This window comes from Paramacrobiotus metropolitanus, unplaced genomic scaffold (assembly GCF_019649055.1).
Source record: "Paramacrobiotus metropolitanus isolate TYO unplaced genomic scaffold, Prichtersi_v1.0 Parri_scaffold0000028, whole genome shotgun sequence".
Lineage (NCBI taxonomy): Eukaryota > Metazoa > Tardigrada > Eutardigrada > Parachela > Macrobiotidae > Paramacrobiotus > Paramacrobiotus metropolitanus.
In genome coordinates, this window is record NW_026570248.1 from 890,034 (window position 1) to 906,421 (window position 16,388).

Genomic DNA, 16,388 nt, shown 5'->3' on the forward strand with positions numbered 1-16,388 from the left:
ATATCTCTGTCAGAGCCGTCGCCGCTGCTGATGTAGGCACTACAGTAACTTCATATGCATACTCGAGGGAATGGAGTCCATCAAACTCGTTCTCATACTACTTCCTCGAGGCACATATAGCAGTACGAGTACGGTGCGTATTGGGCTGTCGCTACTCCTATCATAGGATGTGACTTGTTAGTCGGGAATAAAAAAGGAAGGACATCCATCGTGAGTTGATTAGTTAACGTTAAGTCGTGACTGATTTACAGAACTTTCCAGTTTTTTGCTAACCATATTTCCAGAACTACAATTTTATTGTCAATGCTGTTGTTCTAAATGTCACCATCCGGCTCAAGCATGTCTTGTGGCTACATTTTGATTTGTCTGGCACTTTTGTGCATCACGTGCTCCTTATGCCAGGATGCTCCCTCGACCGACTCTGGAAAGGATCTCAGAAATTTTGTTGGATTGAATCCGGAAACATCAGATGCGCGATCAAACAGAAGGGCTGTTATAATTCTTTCGGGCCATAACCTAAGTGGTGATGCCACCCATCGCTCAACAAACGAAGTTAGGAAATCTGATTTAATTGGTGTGGCCATGGATATGGAGGATCGTGATCCCAATTCGCTGTATGTACATTTCGACGGAGACACTTTAATCAGCTCTCAGCCTGTCCTGTTTAACGATTTGGAAAATTCGCAAGCCTCGGCCGGTGACAAATGGACTGGTGTTATGGGTAAGTGTCAACCTCGGAAATCTGAAAAACCTCCCGTGTTGTTATTGCGCAAACGATAAGAATAAGAATGATCGGATGAGAAACCAAACCAAAAAATGTGATATCGTTTCGTACTTGCTCACACAGAAAATTGTTTGTGGTGAGTATGTTTTTGTAAAAATAAAATTATTTTCTAGATTTTTTGTTTTTTGTCCAGAACCCTCCAAGATAAATGAGGATGATTAACATAATAAAGTTTTCAAAGTCTGCGAAATTTTGAACTAACTTGATAGTTTTGTAGACGGAATCAAAGCACACCGCAGCAGCGAAAACACTCCCCTGGCTGATTTGCTTATTTTCGAGGCGTACCCCGAATCGTTTCCCCAACAGGTAACAGCATTATGCGAATCGTTGTACTCCACCGGAAATTGCCAGATCGTTCAGGGCCAGGTTGCATCGGAGAACGAGGCTCGTTTCCGCCGAGCAGCTGACGATAAAGACAAAGATGAAGAGAATGAGGTTGAGGATGAACCACCTGGTTTCGATCCAACGCGTGTGCTTCCCAAAATTCCTTATTCGGCTGGATTTCAGCTGCTGTTCTGGACCACGCTGGCCATCTTCTTAACTGTGTACGGTGTTTCTTGGGCAATGTGGAATATGGACCCCGGTAGGGACAGTATCATCTACCGCATGACGTCGGCTCAGAAATACAAGAAGGATAAATAATTGGGAGCAGGGCAGCTGTCGTTTTATCGTGTGTACCGCGTTGATTGTGATATTATTTGGTTAGATTTGATTTTATTTAATTTAGTATACGATTAGTTGTGTTTTACAAACGCTTGTTTCTTTGCTTGCACATTCCGTTTTTGTTGCACGAAAATAGAATCATTCTTCGGATTTCGAAGCTCCTGTGTTTTGGGGTTAACTACTACTGATGTAGCTTTAAGTCTACGGTTGTCGATGATATATGTGCAAATGCAAATACAGTACATACAACCTTAGTAAACACTTACTTTTAATGTTCGCTGTACTGAAGTCTTAACTTGTCGCTTTCTGTGAAAAGAATATTATACTAAGCCTGTGGCCACGTCCGGCTGTCGAAGAAAACTGCATTACGAAAATTATAAATGACAGTCTCTGGGTTACGAGAATTTCCGCCTGCGAAACTCAGCATCGTTTTTTGTTCAAAAGATAGTAAATCAATCAGATCCCTACTGCAGCTTCAACGTGCTATGCTAAAAATAAACAGGAAAACACCAGTAGATACGGCCCTTTGAAGTTACTTCAAAGGGCCGTATCTACTGGCAGACTACTGTTACAAACATAAAAGCACAAAACATTCTAAATAACAGCTGTGCGCTGATCATCGTAATGAAAACACGGAAAAATAAAAAAAGTCAGTAGTAACCGTAAAAGTTTTAACCAGTAAGTACTGACCGTATTGTGATAAAGTACTGTAACCTGAACCGAAGGCAATAAGTAACGTAAAAAAGGATTACTAAACAAGGAATGATACCAGGTTAATATTCATCGGAGACCAGATTTTCTACACAAATAATGACACGGCAAAGCCCTAATGGTCACAATTTGGTGACAGGGGAAAAGCAGGGCCGGGTGGTAGAGTGGACCACAGGAAGAACTGGTAAAGCGGGAAGACAACGCATATTACGACAAAGTTTCACCCTTCGTGACCTGAAAAAAAGCAGTGACTACTGTCCGTACTCTAAAATACCGTAATATAAATACTAAATAGCACAAATTTTCATAACGTTTGCAGTAATACCAAGGAGTGCATTTAAGATGCTTTTGGAAATAAATTAATAACTAAAGTAACAGAAAAATCAACCAGATGGGATTACTCGAAAATCATAACGAGAAATAATTAATAACAAAATGATCGTGTTTCGCGACCACATACCATGGCTTCCAGGAGATCCACTCTCCTCTCGAGGTTCGTAAGGCGTTCATTCATTAACGAAAGTTTTTCACGGCAAGTCACATCTGCAAGTGAAATCTAATTAACGGTTTTCAATGAAGCTGTGCTAATCACTGCAAAGTGCAATTGCTAATCATTATGGATTGTCTTACCAAAATGATTAAGGAAGTCTGTCATCTTTTTGACGGATGTGGTAACGATCTCTATCAGCTCCCGATTAGCCCAATCCTGCTGCACATTCTTCTGGTGATCTGAAAGTCCTCCGCCGTGAAGTGGACGCATACTACCACTAAATCCATATGACGAAGCCATACCAGCAACGACAAGCTAAAGAAGCACAGTGATAAACTTGAGAATAACGACACTGAGGAGATCGGCCACAGATAAAGGAAGTGTATTTAGCGATAAAAGTAAGAAAAACTACAAAAACGAAAGCAGTCAAGATAGAAGGTATGAGGTATGAAGCGGTACGAAGATTAAACAAAAAATTTAAAATTTTGAAAAATGGCATACAGTAACCTCCTGGAAAACCTAAACACTGAAGTGACTGAACAGTTAGAAGCGGTGTCAAAACTGGAAGTCAGGAAGGTTTAGGGCCTCCCCATATGGATGGTCTGTTACGTTAGTCGCGTAACTCGTAAGTAAGTGGTCTGGTTAACAAACTCGGCAGTCGGCACAGATGATTTCCATGGCAAACCGTACGCTGGTTTTACCTGTGGCTTAGCGGAAAAGATACATAACTGTAAATTTGTATGTTTTCAGTTTTTTAATTTTGTGTTTCCCTGAATGTATTGACAGCTGAATTTCAATTATGTACCACAGTACCATGCAAGACACGACGTGGGCTTCACTTCCCCCTGGACAATCCCGCGTCAGTGCTATCGACCGGATGACTCACAGCTCGCGTGCTACGGAGCGCTCTAGATCAAAGTCCAGCGTTTGATAGCGTCGATGTTGATATGTTGTTTAAGAGCAAGCACATTAATCTTCGGACTAAACTCGCTACTTTCAAATATCGGGGGATCGCTCTTGACGTGCATCTGCTATGCCGTTTTAATTTCTCCATTCATCCAGTCCGTCGCACCATCACTTCCGATCGGCCCTTGCATGTCACGGTGGACATGATGAGCGACGAAGCCCTCCACGAAGGCAAATCTGCCTCGCCTCAACATGGTGGGAAGATTGCGGATATCGACATTGCTCGCATGAGAATGCCGTATCGCGACGCTAAAGATGCTTTTCTGGAGAATGATTTGGTGGCACGGGAGCCGTTCGCGCAATTCAAGCACTGGTTCGACGAAGCCTGCAAACATCCTCAGATCCGTGAGCCGAATGCTATGGCGCTGGCCACCTGTTCCCGCGATGGGAAACCTTCATGCCGCATGGTTCTCCTGAAAGGATTCGGGCCCCATGGATTCCGTTTCTTCACCAATTATGACAGCAGAAAGGGTCGAGAAATTGCGGAAAATCCCTTTGTATCTTTGATGATTTACTGGGAGGCTCCTAATCGACAGGTGCGCATTGAGGGAATAATCGAAGTGCTGTCAGAACAAGAGTCAGCGGAATATTTCCATTCGCGTCCTATTAGCAGTCAGGTTGCGGCCTGTGTGAGCCACCAGAGCTCCGTCGTACCGAGTCGCACCTTTTTGGCTGATCGCGCTGAACAGCTGTACATGGAAGCTCACAACCAAAGCCTTCCGAAACCGGCGTTCTGGGGTGGTTTCACTGTCATTCCCGAAGTGATTGAATTTTGGCAGGGCCAGACGAACCGTCTTCATGATCGCATTCGGTTCCGTCGTCTTGCACATGCCGAGAAGATAGATCCAACTTTGACACATATGGGTGATGATGGTTGGGTTTTTGAACGTTTGGCGCCGTAGAGATTATTGTTGAAAGTTTTTATAGTATGTCTGCAACTTATTTATCGTCGACTATATTGAGATTTTTAAATGCGCAAAGTTCACATCAATAAATAAACCAAATGGCTACAAGTGAGAGCCTCCCGCGCCTGCATAAAACGAAAAAAATAATTTAGGTATTCATTTTGCCTGCATTTCTGGTTTTGGTTTGTCGTGCAAACGCAGTACGGTACCTTCTCGAAGTGAAGTCAAAGCAGTGCAGATACAATGTTTTATACAGCTCCAATAAAAGCATAAAAATCACTTTCACAAAACAGCGAGAAAAATAAAACTGATATCTGGAAAGAGTCGAGAAGGGAATTGTAAAATAAACCATTCAATAACAAAAGAAACTGATAACCACACCGGAGCACCAGATCTTCGCAATTCTGTGAACACGACTCACGAGTACAGTTACACCCAAGTATTTTAAATGGTGGCTAAAATGTAATATGGGAACTTGGGAAGAGATACTTTCCATTTACAAAAACACGAGATCATATATTCTAAACGACGGATTTGTGATAATACGGATAAGCCATCATGTTATAGAATGCATTCTGGAGGTAGATCCGCCATCGGCATCAAAACCGCGAGACGCTCGCATAAGAGGCTCGTAATCATCCACCGAGTCACTTCGTGAGGATGCTGACCAATCCAGCGGAGCTTCGTTTCTGGGATTCGAAACCAGCACTTCTTCACTCAAATCGGCTAGCTGCTTTTTGCGCTTGCGCATCAATAAATTATCAATGATCCAAAATACAATCACCTAAAATTGACCGTTATTCAATTTCAGACCCATTCAAAATCAATCTTATTCTCATGCAAGAATTCGCAGTGGTGAGAACACTTAACAACTTACGTTGACAACAAAAGGCACGATAAGAAGCACAACTGCCACTTCCAATTTGGGATTGACATGCGGCCAAATGACCAACGACTGCATTGGCTTCCAAATAGCAACCATAAACGATGCGGTAAGAGCCTTCTCTATCGTGGATACGACACAGTATACGAAAGTCTGCCCAACGAAAGCTTTAATCCGCTGTTTTCGACTATTACCTGCAAATATGCAAAAGAAGTGTTTCAGCATCTGTTCAAGCAACGGATGATGCGCGAGTAAAAAAATGTAATGCAAATACTTAGTACCATAATTTATAGTTAGATATTTGAATATTAGGGAAAATTATTATATACTGATCACAGATTACCATGCCGGTTCGAGCAACAATTTTACTTTCTTTTTATGAATTAAGCGTCTAAACGTGGTTACAATTAAATTAGTAAACGCCAACAATCTTCATCTCATATTAATATAATATTCATTAGAAATCGATCGAGACAATAACTAGTACTCGCACATATTGTATAAACCGAAATATAGATATCATTTACATCATTACACGTACCGTATTCACCAGACTGCAAAAGAGTCAATCCGAAGCGCACTGTCAAGTATGCAGCAAGTCTGAGACCGAAGAAAATTATCACAAGCCCCGCGGTCGAGTCAACAAGGAAATTGATAAAATACCTGCGACACCACAAGGAAATTAGGTCGAAATCAAGAACTGACGGAAGAGTACAAAACGCTTTTTACCAGCTGCATGGATCTCCTTTTGCATATTCGGATATGAAGACATTCCCGAAATGGGTAACAAACGAGGCAATAATCTGCTTAGACGTATCGAAAGCCCTTTAAAAAACAAGTTAAAGTTAAACAACATTCTCACTGTGTTCAGAAGCCAAAAGTTGTTTAAAAGCCAACAATATGAAGCACTAAGAAATGCAATTATGTGCACTTACCAAACCCACCAAGCCCTTCTGGTCTCCTTAGATTCGCAATATCTCTTGACTAGAACAAGGCAAGTGTTAGGAAAACAGGTATAAGAGAAACAATCAGATACACATCTGAGATCTCTCACTGATCAAAAACGCGAAAGCAATTCCGCCAAGCGCCAACTGTATCATAAATCCGAATGTATCCGTGAGTGCGCCAGGGTTGCCTGAAGAAAAGAAGTATTGCACTCATCAGAACTTATGGAGCTGGGAGATCAAAGGAGGTAGATATTCCAGAAAAGCGACCAGGTCAAATTACAGTGAGTTTGCGCAGGTTGCAGCGGAGTGAGCGTGACATTGTCGTCTTCCGTGCTCAATGCCAGTTTAACAGCAGGAAACGACCACATAACGATGGCTGCCAGTGGAAAGAGCAAGAATCCAACGAACGCCAACAAAAATCATCAAATGTAAGTATTACAACAGAATTTCCGTGATGCCGTTCCCTCCCACATTGGGACTGCAATCGAAACGAATGATTCCCGCGATCTCGACTTCCAAGATAAGGTCCACGCTCAAGCTACAAGTGGAATGTCCAAATCATTTCCTGAGACACCGTACTACATCCGTAAGCATATCGACCGCCAGTGAGGCTGGTGAGTCCATGAAAAGGTAAAAAAGATGGATGCAGTCAATTCCGTTGCAGATATAAACAAAAGTGCAAAACTTCCTTGCTAATTGCTATTAACATGAAAGTGTGTCTAATAAGGTCAACGAAATTTTGTAATATCCGAATGCCAGCGTATCTGCGATCTTCACCTTCACTTCAATAATTCCCTAAACCTGTACTTCAATAACTGCTTTAAAGTGTATTGTAAATGATATAAGCGCAGCTTCGAATGAGCGTGCGACATAAATCGGGCTAAGCATGCAGCGACTCTTTCCAAATTGCAGTAACCACTACTACCAACCAGTAGGTGATATTTCCAAAACTTATTGGAAATTTTCCACTATTGACTGTTAATACGATATTATAATTCGGCATCAGCATGGGTACTTTACGATGCAATAGCAATTTTTATCAGAGTAGTACATTTCAGATTGTCAGTATAATCGTAAAATTTGACCATATAATTACGCTGTGCGTTTTAATACCGTGTGGCAGATGATACGATTACAGTACACTTTACACTTTTACGAGTAATACAGCTATCCTCCATGGCCCATGATATGCATGCAGTTAAAACCTCCTCGAGTATGCTTGAGGAGGTTTTAAGCCTACGTACATGCTTATCTTATTTCCCGTGCCAAGATAAGCATGTACGTAGGCTTGCGAAACTTTACTATTTTGCGTCGTACAAATAATAATATGGAGTGATTCATATGAATCGTATCATAATTTGTAATCAATAAGCTTCAAACTCCGTTTGCAACATTTTAGCAACCGAAATGCCGGTGCTGTATCGGTGAATATAATTGTGGTACAACGGCTAACTTGTAAGTAAGCATTTCAAAGTTAAGAATTTTTCTTACTTCTTACAATTCTACTCTAAATAAACAATTTAATTCGAAACTGGGACTGGAAAACAAATCGATTAGAGCTTTACACGTGAAAAAGGGTATATAATATTTCGTAATGCAAACGCATAATAGACTAAACATTCTGCTAACAGAAGAATTCAGGTAAAAAACATTAGATGTCAATAATTTAAAGATCCGCAAATCATTTTTCTCTTCTTCATGGGCTCAAACAACCAATTCCAAACATACATAGACAGAAAAAAATACTTTAATCCCCTTAGAATAGTAAATTAGCAGCATTTTGAACTTTGTTTCTCCTCAGTCTGCTTATTGCGGTAATCGAAGTTGATCTTCCCTGATGGACTGCTATCATCCAGAGCAGTGCTTCCAAACTTATGCATTAAATCCTTGGCCAAAGTTTCGAATACTGAATCAATATTCGTATTGTCTTTAGCACTGCATTCCAGAAAGGCCAACATATTGTGAGCATCTGCCAAGGCTTCCGCTTCGGTTTTCGGGACTTCTCGGCTAGTTTCCATATCACATTTACAACCTAGCAAAACATTTCATAAATAACAAAAATTTGCAACACATTACATCGGTCCTTTCACTGTTCTTTTATGCTTAACAATAAGATGTCTTGAATATCGTGGGAGTTTACCAACTAAAATCTGCGAAACTCCGGCTCCGGCGTAGCGAAGCACATCTTCGCACCAATGATTAACGTTAAGGAATGTATCCCGTTTTGTGATATCATACGCGATAATCACTCCATTGGCAGATCGGTAATAACTCTGAGTAATCGTTCGGAATCTTTCCTGGCCAGCTGTGTCCCAAATCTGGAGCTAAAAAAACCGTATGTCAGTACATAGTAAAACATACTGGGATAATAAGACTGAGAGTACCAAGCTGCAACGCTTAAAAATTTTATGCAGTCATAAATGGCAACTGCTTATAAAACAGTGTACTAGTTTCATCACGGTAGCAGTCTGCCGAATCTGCCCATAAACCTGCAGTGTTTCACATTACACAGCTTTTACATACCAGACTCACTTTGTCAGACCAGCGAAACTTCACAATTACTGTAATAAAGCTTAGAAAACGCACAAAAAGCTAATATATGGGTTCATAATACCTAAGCTTTCCAGATGCAACATAATTCTGACAATTAATTTACGAATGCACTCGCGAATAACTTAATGAATTATTGCACCTACAACGAATTAATTATGCACATCCAATGGCTCTCAGTAGTCATTTGGCTTACTCACCTTAATGCGCTTTTTATCTATCACCAAAGTTTTCATGGTAAAATCCACTCCAATTGTGCTGCCTTGCCGCTCCACATAGTTTCCACTCTTAAATCGTTGTACAATGCAAGTTTTGCCTATTCCGGCATCTCCGATTAAGACAATTTTGAATAAAAAATCGAACTTCTCGTCCGGTTCAAAAGCCATGGGTAATCAATTCACTGCAACTGCAACACAGAAATGTAACCATCCAGCCTTCAGTTCATCCAGAATTTTGTCTCGAAACCTTCTAGTTCGCGTAAGCGAAATCAAATTATCCATTCATCTTTAGGAATAATAAGTAATGAACAGCCGTGCCGATCAAGAGTAGCAAAAATACTACGAGTACAGAACAAGTGCGTCAGTGATATGAGCCTTTATGCACATATTAACATGCAGTCCACTACAGTACTTACTCGCAGACGTTTTTCTAGCTAACAGTAATGCTACTCGATTGTGCACACAAACGGACGTCCCCGTGGGCAAACAAACTCCATTTCGAGTCAAAGCATGGCGACTTAAACAGCTATTGATCTACTGCACTCCAACACGGTAAAACTGGAGCAACTATGGGCAAATAGAATGTTAAAAAGGAACAAAACTAAAGAAACAACAGCTTTCGAGTAAAAATTATAAGGAGTTTGCCAAAACGTATAAAAATTCATTTTCAAAAAATTACCTGCGTTCTTTGAGTGCGCTCGGGGTCATAATTTTTCAACTTAACAATAAAATTACGGAAAAAAGTAAAAAACAAATTACAAAACTAATCAAATCTAATAAACCGAAAACTGAGCACAAAAGTCAGAAAACCTTTAGTGTAATAACAAAGAAAGTAGAATAATCGAAGAGGAGATAATTCACCAATGACGGCTCTCAGTCGGCCTCCGCGAAAGACTTGAAAAAAGAAATTGACCACTAGCTGGACTAGCACATTACATACTATCCTACTCATAGCATAAAAATGCTTAACTCTTTTGCAACACAAATGTCAAAACACAAAGACTATAATTAGTTACTCACATTACTAAGGATCATGGAGCTGACGAGTGAATAAAGGAGGGCTTAAATAATAAATATTACTGATTACAAAATATGGCATTAATCTCGCTATCACACGGCTACAGTTTACGGTTTACCTGCAGCACTTCTTTCAACACGAACGTAAACACAGCGAAGGCTGTAGGGCAAAACCAAATGAATTCGGATCGATTTTGATTCAGTTTACAAATCCTGGGACGCTGCAAATATAAGAACGATAACAGAGCTCAGTCTGCAAGAAACAGCGGTGTATCAATTATTGCTTTTAATTTTCACAAAATTTCCTCTGAATATCACATGCATAGCAGCCATACGGCTACGCGCAACCTGACATTCCACAAAAATGCGCAGAAGTGTGTGCATTTGAGTGTAAACAGTAATTTATGAACGTTAATGCTAAAACCGTGAAATTTTAATACGAAACAACCTAATTTTTTAATAAAAGACTAAGAAACTTAAGAAAGTCACCAATATCCAAACAGAGCGATAAGAAGTGTTGGTAAGTCTGAATTCTGCTGAGTCTTATCAACTTGAAAGCAAAAATACAGACGTTACAATGCTCCTTCTCTCGAACTCGGCGCATTACTTACCTATTCGGTGTAGTTCCCATCAAACCAGCATATACGATTGAGGTCTGAGAACACGCTAAATCGGAATGCACTGAAGTGACTAAATAAAAATTTCGCACCTTCAGCTCCTGAATCCTGATAGATGAGATCGGTCACCCAGTTAACCTTATTTATGTTAGGTAAGACCGTAAGAGAAAAATTAAGAAATTCTTGGCTTTTTAAGCTTTCCTGAAACCGTCAAACAGCCTTTTTTACATGACAGCAATCAATTAAGTATAAGAAAATTTGCTCCGTGAAAACGTGAGCGATAATCGTTCACTCTCAAGTATTGATTGAATTTCTAAATTCATCGAGATTTTCTACGGTTATGGGAAAAACTATAGAAACTTGAGACTGAGACACGAGCTGGTGAGGCATGAGGCTTATGACGGAGCAGGCGTTTTACCGTAACAGAAACCAACCACAAGCAGAGATATTGCACAGACTTTTAATACCGGTTAGAGTGCATTACCAGTGTATTGACAATTAATTGATGCATACTTTGTAATTATATTATTATAGTATGCAAGTTATTAATTAACAGGTACTAACCATTGTAGTAAGTACGAATATTCTTATTTTAGATATTTCACGGCGGGCCGAGTCCAGATACTTTGGATATAAAGGACCGGAAGTCCGGAACTCTGGAAGAAAGCTTTCTTTTGTCCTGCTTCTGCTGCGCAGATCGAGTTGTAAGTAAATACATATAGACGACATCTTTTCTGTGAAAGTTATCATAAAACTATACGAACTTCGGAACTTATGATAAGCAATGAAATAGATCAACATACTGGACGGATAAGTTACTTATCCATCCTGTATTTCGGTTTCCTGTTAGTATAATTATAGTATGCATCAAAATTCTTCGGGAAAGCCGTTATTTTACTCACTGGTCTGGTAGCACGTAGCAACGTCAACTTCCGGAGGCAGCAGTTGGACCGAAAACTTGGCTTAAAATGAATACTCGATATCACTGAATTTTGTCGCATGAAGCTATGTACAAGTACTACGTAATGTGCAGTACGAGTGGCGAACTGAATAAATAACCAGAGCCCGCAGTGCTTAGTGTTCAAACTTGAGAAGCACCCAAAATTTTATCACTGCATAAGTTTTGCCGATACAGCAATGAGCATAAAAATTGGTACCAAACTTACATGATACTTCTATCAGACTCTGAGTTCCATCACAAGAAAGGTCAAACACGAAGGTGTTAAACACCGTCGAAACCAGGAAACCAACTATTACGTCTGATATGCCCGCTGTTCGGCTTTCCGCTTTGTTAATTCATTTTCCAACTGATCCTTCGTCAACAATGAAATTCCTAACTGATCGTCCTATAAGAATTTAAACAGTTCAACCCCAAGTTCCAAGATATGAGTAGTACGTAACAGCCTACCAGAGTAAACGGTTGGGCCATTTGGCGGAGGTACTTTTTCCCGATTTGTACAGATTCTTCGATGGACAAATTCATTACACTTTCTTTAAGGTGTTCGCGAATCCATTTCGGCAGTTTATTTCGCTTATCCGCTCTTGAAAATCTCTGCAAAAAACTGCACATTTCAACGAGGACAACTAATATTCATCTACAAACGTAACTAAAATTCAACTGCATCAGCCAGTCCCGCGCTTCACGAGTAACGGTCAGGTCCTGAAGTCTGGAAATTTTGAAACGTTATTAGAACAGAAAGAAGTTCAACCCACCTTATCCGCGAACACCATGATTCCGTAATCCGTTTTGCCCCGAATACATCGACCAACGCACTGTGCCGCATGTCGCATGGCATCGAACGTGAGAAAATCATTCTCCTTAATTTGAAACTGATCGCGAAGGTAATCCAGGCGAGCTTTCAAGATTCGACTTTGAGTATAAACATAAGGAATGCCAAACATGATGACACACCGTCCGTACTGGTGATCAAAATCAATGCCTTCCGACACCTTGCCCCGAGCTACCGACAGCAGCACTGCACCGCGTCCATTAAGGCAAGCTTTCCTGTAATTGTGGAGGGCAATGCTAGTTTCCGCAGCATCTTGTGTTTCGATAAATAGCAATTTTTTTCGAAGGATGCTATCGATGATACCTTGTTCGTACCTAAAACAGCCGCAACATCCATAATATCTTGCGAGTACATATTACAGTATATAGCGACAACGACAAAAGCGTTGCATAAAGCTTATTAACTTACCAAGCCGCAACAATGGACTCCATGTACATGTAACTAGTGAAGAAGCACACCATTCCATCCGGTACAACACCAGCCATTTCAACAATAAGAGATCCATAATTCCGAATCACAGCCAAATCTTCACGCGCATCGAACTTTGACGTGATGGCCACTTGATCGTTGCCTTTACTAACAATCATGGGACAAATACACGGTCGCGCCAGGGTCATTGTGAAGGAAGCCATTGTTGCGGGGCAGAAATTCAAAATTTTTGGATACATATCCAAAGGCGACAGTGTCTGAAAATCACATCGAATCTATGTACGATAGTCAAGAGATCTGTTTTTCAGCACATCAAGCGGCAGCTTACACCGGAAGTGATAACAACGGACTGAAATCGGTCAAATACCGGCCGAATAGCTATCGATGCATCCAAACAAGTGAAGTGAAGGATAGGGTTGATCACATTCGGATTTTTATCATCATAAGGTTCGATAATAATGGTGAAACCTGGAATGAGCAGCAGGAAAAAATCGTCGTGCTCTCTACAAATTACGAAGCGCTCTAGTGAACTGAATGGCAATTACCTTTAATGTACGTGCTGACCAGCGTTGCAAAACTAGCCATCAGGCTGAGAGGAGAGAAGTCGGTAATGTCAGCAATTTCCAAAGTTCTTAGCAGTGACCTCAGTCGCTCAGCACAGAACCGCAAGGGTTTCCGATCAATCATTACTTTATCATAAATGTCCTTTAGGAAGGAAGCGGGGCTTTCATGCACAACATGTTGCACTCGTAAACGGGTCTTCACATATTCCAAAAAGCGTTTCATGAAGGCAACGAAATGTTCCGCACTGCGAATGTTCCCCGGAATCGCTTCTAAAGGACAACAGAATAACATTAAACATTCTGTCGCAAGAAATCATGAGCAATTAATGCCAACCTTGCAATATATCATCGGGCAGAATAGGATTGGATAAGCGCAAATCGGTTTCACGGGCGATGTTCGCGTCGCGTAAACCGTCTACCAAACGCTGATACTCGTGTTGCAGTCGTTCGGCATCATTCTCCTTGATGCTGTCGATCGTAGTTTTCAGGGAAGTGATATTCTCCTGACACTTATCAATAATTCTTTTATTGATGTACACACTCATAGATTCAATACAGACGTTATCTATGTTGTGCGCTTCGTCAAAAACGACAACGGTTTTTTTGGAGATCTCTTTCGATACGAGATCAGCAATCTTGGGATCGAGAAGGTAATGGTAGCTGTACACCACAAGATTGGCATACAAAATAGCATGACGGGCCAGAAAATAGGGGCACCACTTCTTTTTCTGACCAATCTCTTTCAGGTCATCTAAACTGTAAACCCCTAGAAAACAGAAAAAAATCAAAGGAATCTGCAAGCGTTACACGGCCAATACGAAAAGCTCAATCCTGTCAATTCCGGCAAAATATCAGAAATTCTAAAACCAAAAACTTGAAATCTTAATGCTTTGTTCATTGAGATATTTTAGTTATTTTTTAACCAAAATTAATTTGTGAAGATAATTGGCTAAATCATTCACTCTTACAGTAATAATTTTCAGAAAATAGCCAACTGTACTTAATATTACGGTAGCTGTCGCAGAATAAAACTGTTAATGCGAAATTATGCCCCACCATTGGGTAATGGATTTTCCTTTCCATGCTGCTCAAATCCATCAAACCAGGCGCACGTTGGCACAGATGCATCATCCGCCGCTCTTGCTCTGACGTAGGACGCCGTCAAACTTTGACATTTTCCATCTACCAGTTTACCGTCTCGCAGCGGATATACCTCCGGATTAATGCACAGATTTTTTCTAGATGACAACGCAATGCCCATGAAATTCAACGGCTCCCCGAACTCTTTCTCGTAATATTTCAGCAGATTACGCAGCTCCTCCAAGACTTTCAGCATTTCTGGCACCGTTCGTGTGCAGTACACCAGCTTCGTCAGATGGTCCGGATTGAATTTCAGATACGCCACAATGAGCGACAGCAAGGAGATGGTCTTTCCCGTGCCCGAAGGCATTTCGAGCAGTCCATGGCCCCGAGCGTCCAGAGTGCGTTTCAGCTCCACCATATACGAATACTGTTCGGGATAGATGAAGTCATACGGAAAGAGCACCTCAAGTCCCTCAATGTCCAACCTGCACAAAGAAAAATTAACCCGTCCGAAGCACACTACAACACAAGCGAACCAAACAGTTCATGTTACACATTTAATGATAAACTTTTACCTCATTTTGATAATTTTTCGGGCAGTATGTAGGACCTCTTCCAAATGCTGGTGACAACGAATGATCGGCAAGCAGAGCGAAGCAACCCTAAGTTTGCCAACATCCAGCACGTGCACAGTCAGTTCCGACCACAAATATCTTGTTCGTATACGTCTTTGAATGTCCAGGAAAATTAAACACTGATTGATAAGTAATAGTATTACCAACTATTGCAAAGCTGCAAATACGGAAAACATTGGAATTAAACAAAACAATTCAGCTCTGATAAAAATATCAACAGAATAACAGATTCAACTTCAACCCATTATTCGACACCTGGCGTCTGAACTTCTGTCGATATTTAAAAACTAAAAAGTTAAAATACATACAACGGTTCGAAACGCTAAGCGCACGCCATTCGCGGGCGGTTTATGGCGACATAAACCCAACGAAACATCAAAAGCACACGAGTGTGAGTTACATTAACAGGCACTACGCCATGATGATATTAACTTAATTAACTTAAGGGATTTGGCCCGGTACATAGCACCAGGTACATCCATCGTGTACATCCAGGGGAACTTTCGCTGTTGCGCGCTCCCAAACACTTTCTTGCATTGCTTTATGGTATTTTGTAGCCAGAAGAATTGTATACCTAGGTGAGAAAACCGTTTGCGCGCGCAACATCCGGTTGCGAAGTTATGAGGGTATCAAAATTCCAAAAAGTTTAAATGCATTCAGATGTACCAAAAGTCTCATTATAGACCGATCTCTTTCAAATTTTGCGCGTAAATGCACATAACCATGAAGATCGTTTTGACATGGATCCAGACTTCTATGATTTTTTTCGAATTTTAAAATGAATTTTAAAATTTTTGAAATTCGTTTTAAAATTTAAAAAACAGGCTAGAACAGTGGATCCGTGTCAAAACGATCTTCATGGTTATGTGCATTTACGTGCAAAGTTGTAAAGGGATCGGTCCATAATGAGACTTTTGGTAAACCTGAATGCATTTAAACTTTTTGGAATTTTTGTTACCCTCATAACTCCGCAACCGGATGTTGCGCGCGAAAACGGATTTCACGTCTATGTACACCAATCATTTGGCTACACAATGTCAAAAAGCAACCCAAAAAATGTTTGAAAGTGCGCGAAAGCGAATATTCCCGTCCATGTACACGATTTTAGCGCTATGTACCGGGCCAAATCCCTTAACA

At 40.7% G+C, this 16,388-nt stretch overlaps 5 protein-coding genes across 6 annotated transcripts; 2 read left to right on the forward strand and 3 right to left on the reverse strand.

Moving 5' to 3' along the window:
- Positions 1–150: 150 nt before the first annotated feature.
- Positions 151–1,719, forward strand: LOC129588097 (uncharacterized). Its single transcript, XM_055482160.1, has 2 exons — positions 151–721; positions 1,002–1,719. Exons 1-2 carry the CDS (start codon positions 319–321, stop codon positions 1,424–1,426), a joined length of 828 nt encoding a protein of 275 aa, XP_055338135.1. The 5' UTR covers positions 151–318; the 3' UTR covers positions 1,427–1,719.
- A 250-nt stretch (positions 1,720–1,969) lies between these two features.
- Positions 1,970–3,174, reverse strand: LOC129588098 (probable protein BRICK1-B). Its single transcript, XM_055482161.1, has 3 exons — positions 2,789–3,174; positions 2,619–2,701; positions 1,970–2,392 (listed from the first exon to the last, which is right to left on the reverse strand). The coding sequence occupies exons 1-3, from the start codon at positions 2,946–2,948 to the stop codon at positions 2,366–2,368; spliced, it is 270 nt and encodes an 89-aa protein (XP_055338136.1). The 5' UTR covers positions 2,949–3,174; the 3' UTR covers positions 1,970–2,365.
- Positions 3,175–3,323: 149 nt separating this feature from the next.
- LOC129588126 (pyridoxine/pyridoxamine 5'-phosphate oxidase-like) lies at positions 3,324–4,649 on the forward strand. The gene has a single exon (XM_055482213.1). It carries the CDS (start codon positions 3,596–3,598, stop codon positions 4,514–4,516), a length of 921 nt encoding a protein of 306 aa, XP_055338188.1. The 5' UTR covers positions 3,324–3,595; the 3' UTR covers positions 4,517–4,649.
- Positions 4,650–4,754: 105 nt separating this feature from the next.
- Positions 4,755–11,104, reverse strand: LOC129588230 (uncharacterized). Its single transcript, XM_055482395.1, has 12 exons — positions 10,746–11,104; positions 10,254–10,355; positions 9,100–9,305; positions 8,490–8,673; positions 8,136–8,381; positions 6,630–6,764; positions 6,457–6,537; positions 6,338–6,386; positions 6,132–6,227; positions 5,944–6,065; positions 5,397–5,596; positions 4,755–5,303 (listed from the first exon to the last, which is right to left on the reverse strand). The coding sequence occupies exons 3-12, from the start codon at positions 9,283–9,285 to the stop codon at positions 5,076–5,078; spliced, it is 1,527 nt and encodes a 508-aa protein (XP_055338370.1). The 5' UTR covers positions 9,286–9,305; positions 10,254–10,355; positions 10,746–11,104; the 3' UTR covers positions 4,755–5,075.
- A 593-nt stretch (positions 11,105–11,697) lies between these two features.
- On the reverse strand, positions 11,698–15,487 carry LOC129588021 (general transcription and DNA repair factor IIH helicase subunit XPD-like). 2 transcript variants are annotated; one of them, XR_008690430.1, is made up of 10 exons: positions 15,192–15,487; positions 14,590–15,101; positions 13,868–14,299; positions 13,516–13,803; positions 13,299–13,438; positions 12,950–13,227; positions 12,465–12,855; positions 12,160–12,303; positions 11,918–12,097; positions 11,698–11,713 (listed from the first exon to the last, which is right to left on the reverse strand). XR_008690430.1 is itself a non-coding variant. In XM_055482019.1 (9 exons), the coding sequence occupies exons 1-9, from the start codon at positions 15,194–15,196 to the stop codon at positions 12,005–12,007; spliced, it is 2,283 nt and encodes a 760-aa protein (XP_055337994.1). In that variant the 5' UTR covers positions 15,197–15,487; the 3' UTR covers positions 11,839–12,004. The 2 variants fall into 2 exon arrangements, 1 of the variants encoding a protein (XP_055337994.1); XM_055482019.1 differs by lacking the exon at positions 11,698–11,713 and having other exon boundaries at positions 11,839–12,097.
- Between the last annotated feature and the right edge of the window lie 901 nt (positions 15,488–16,388).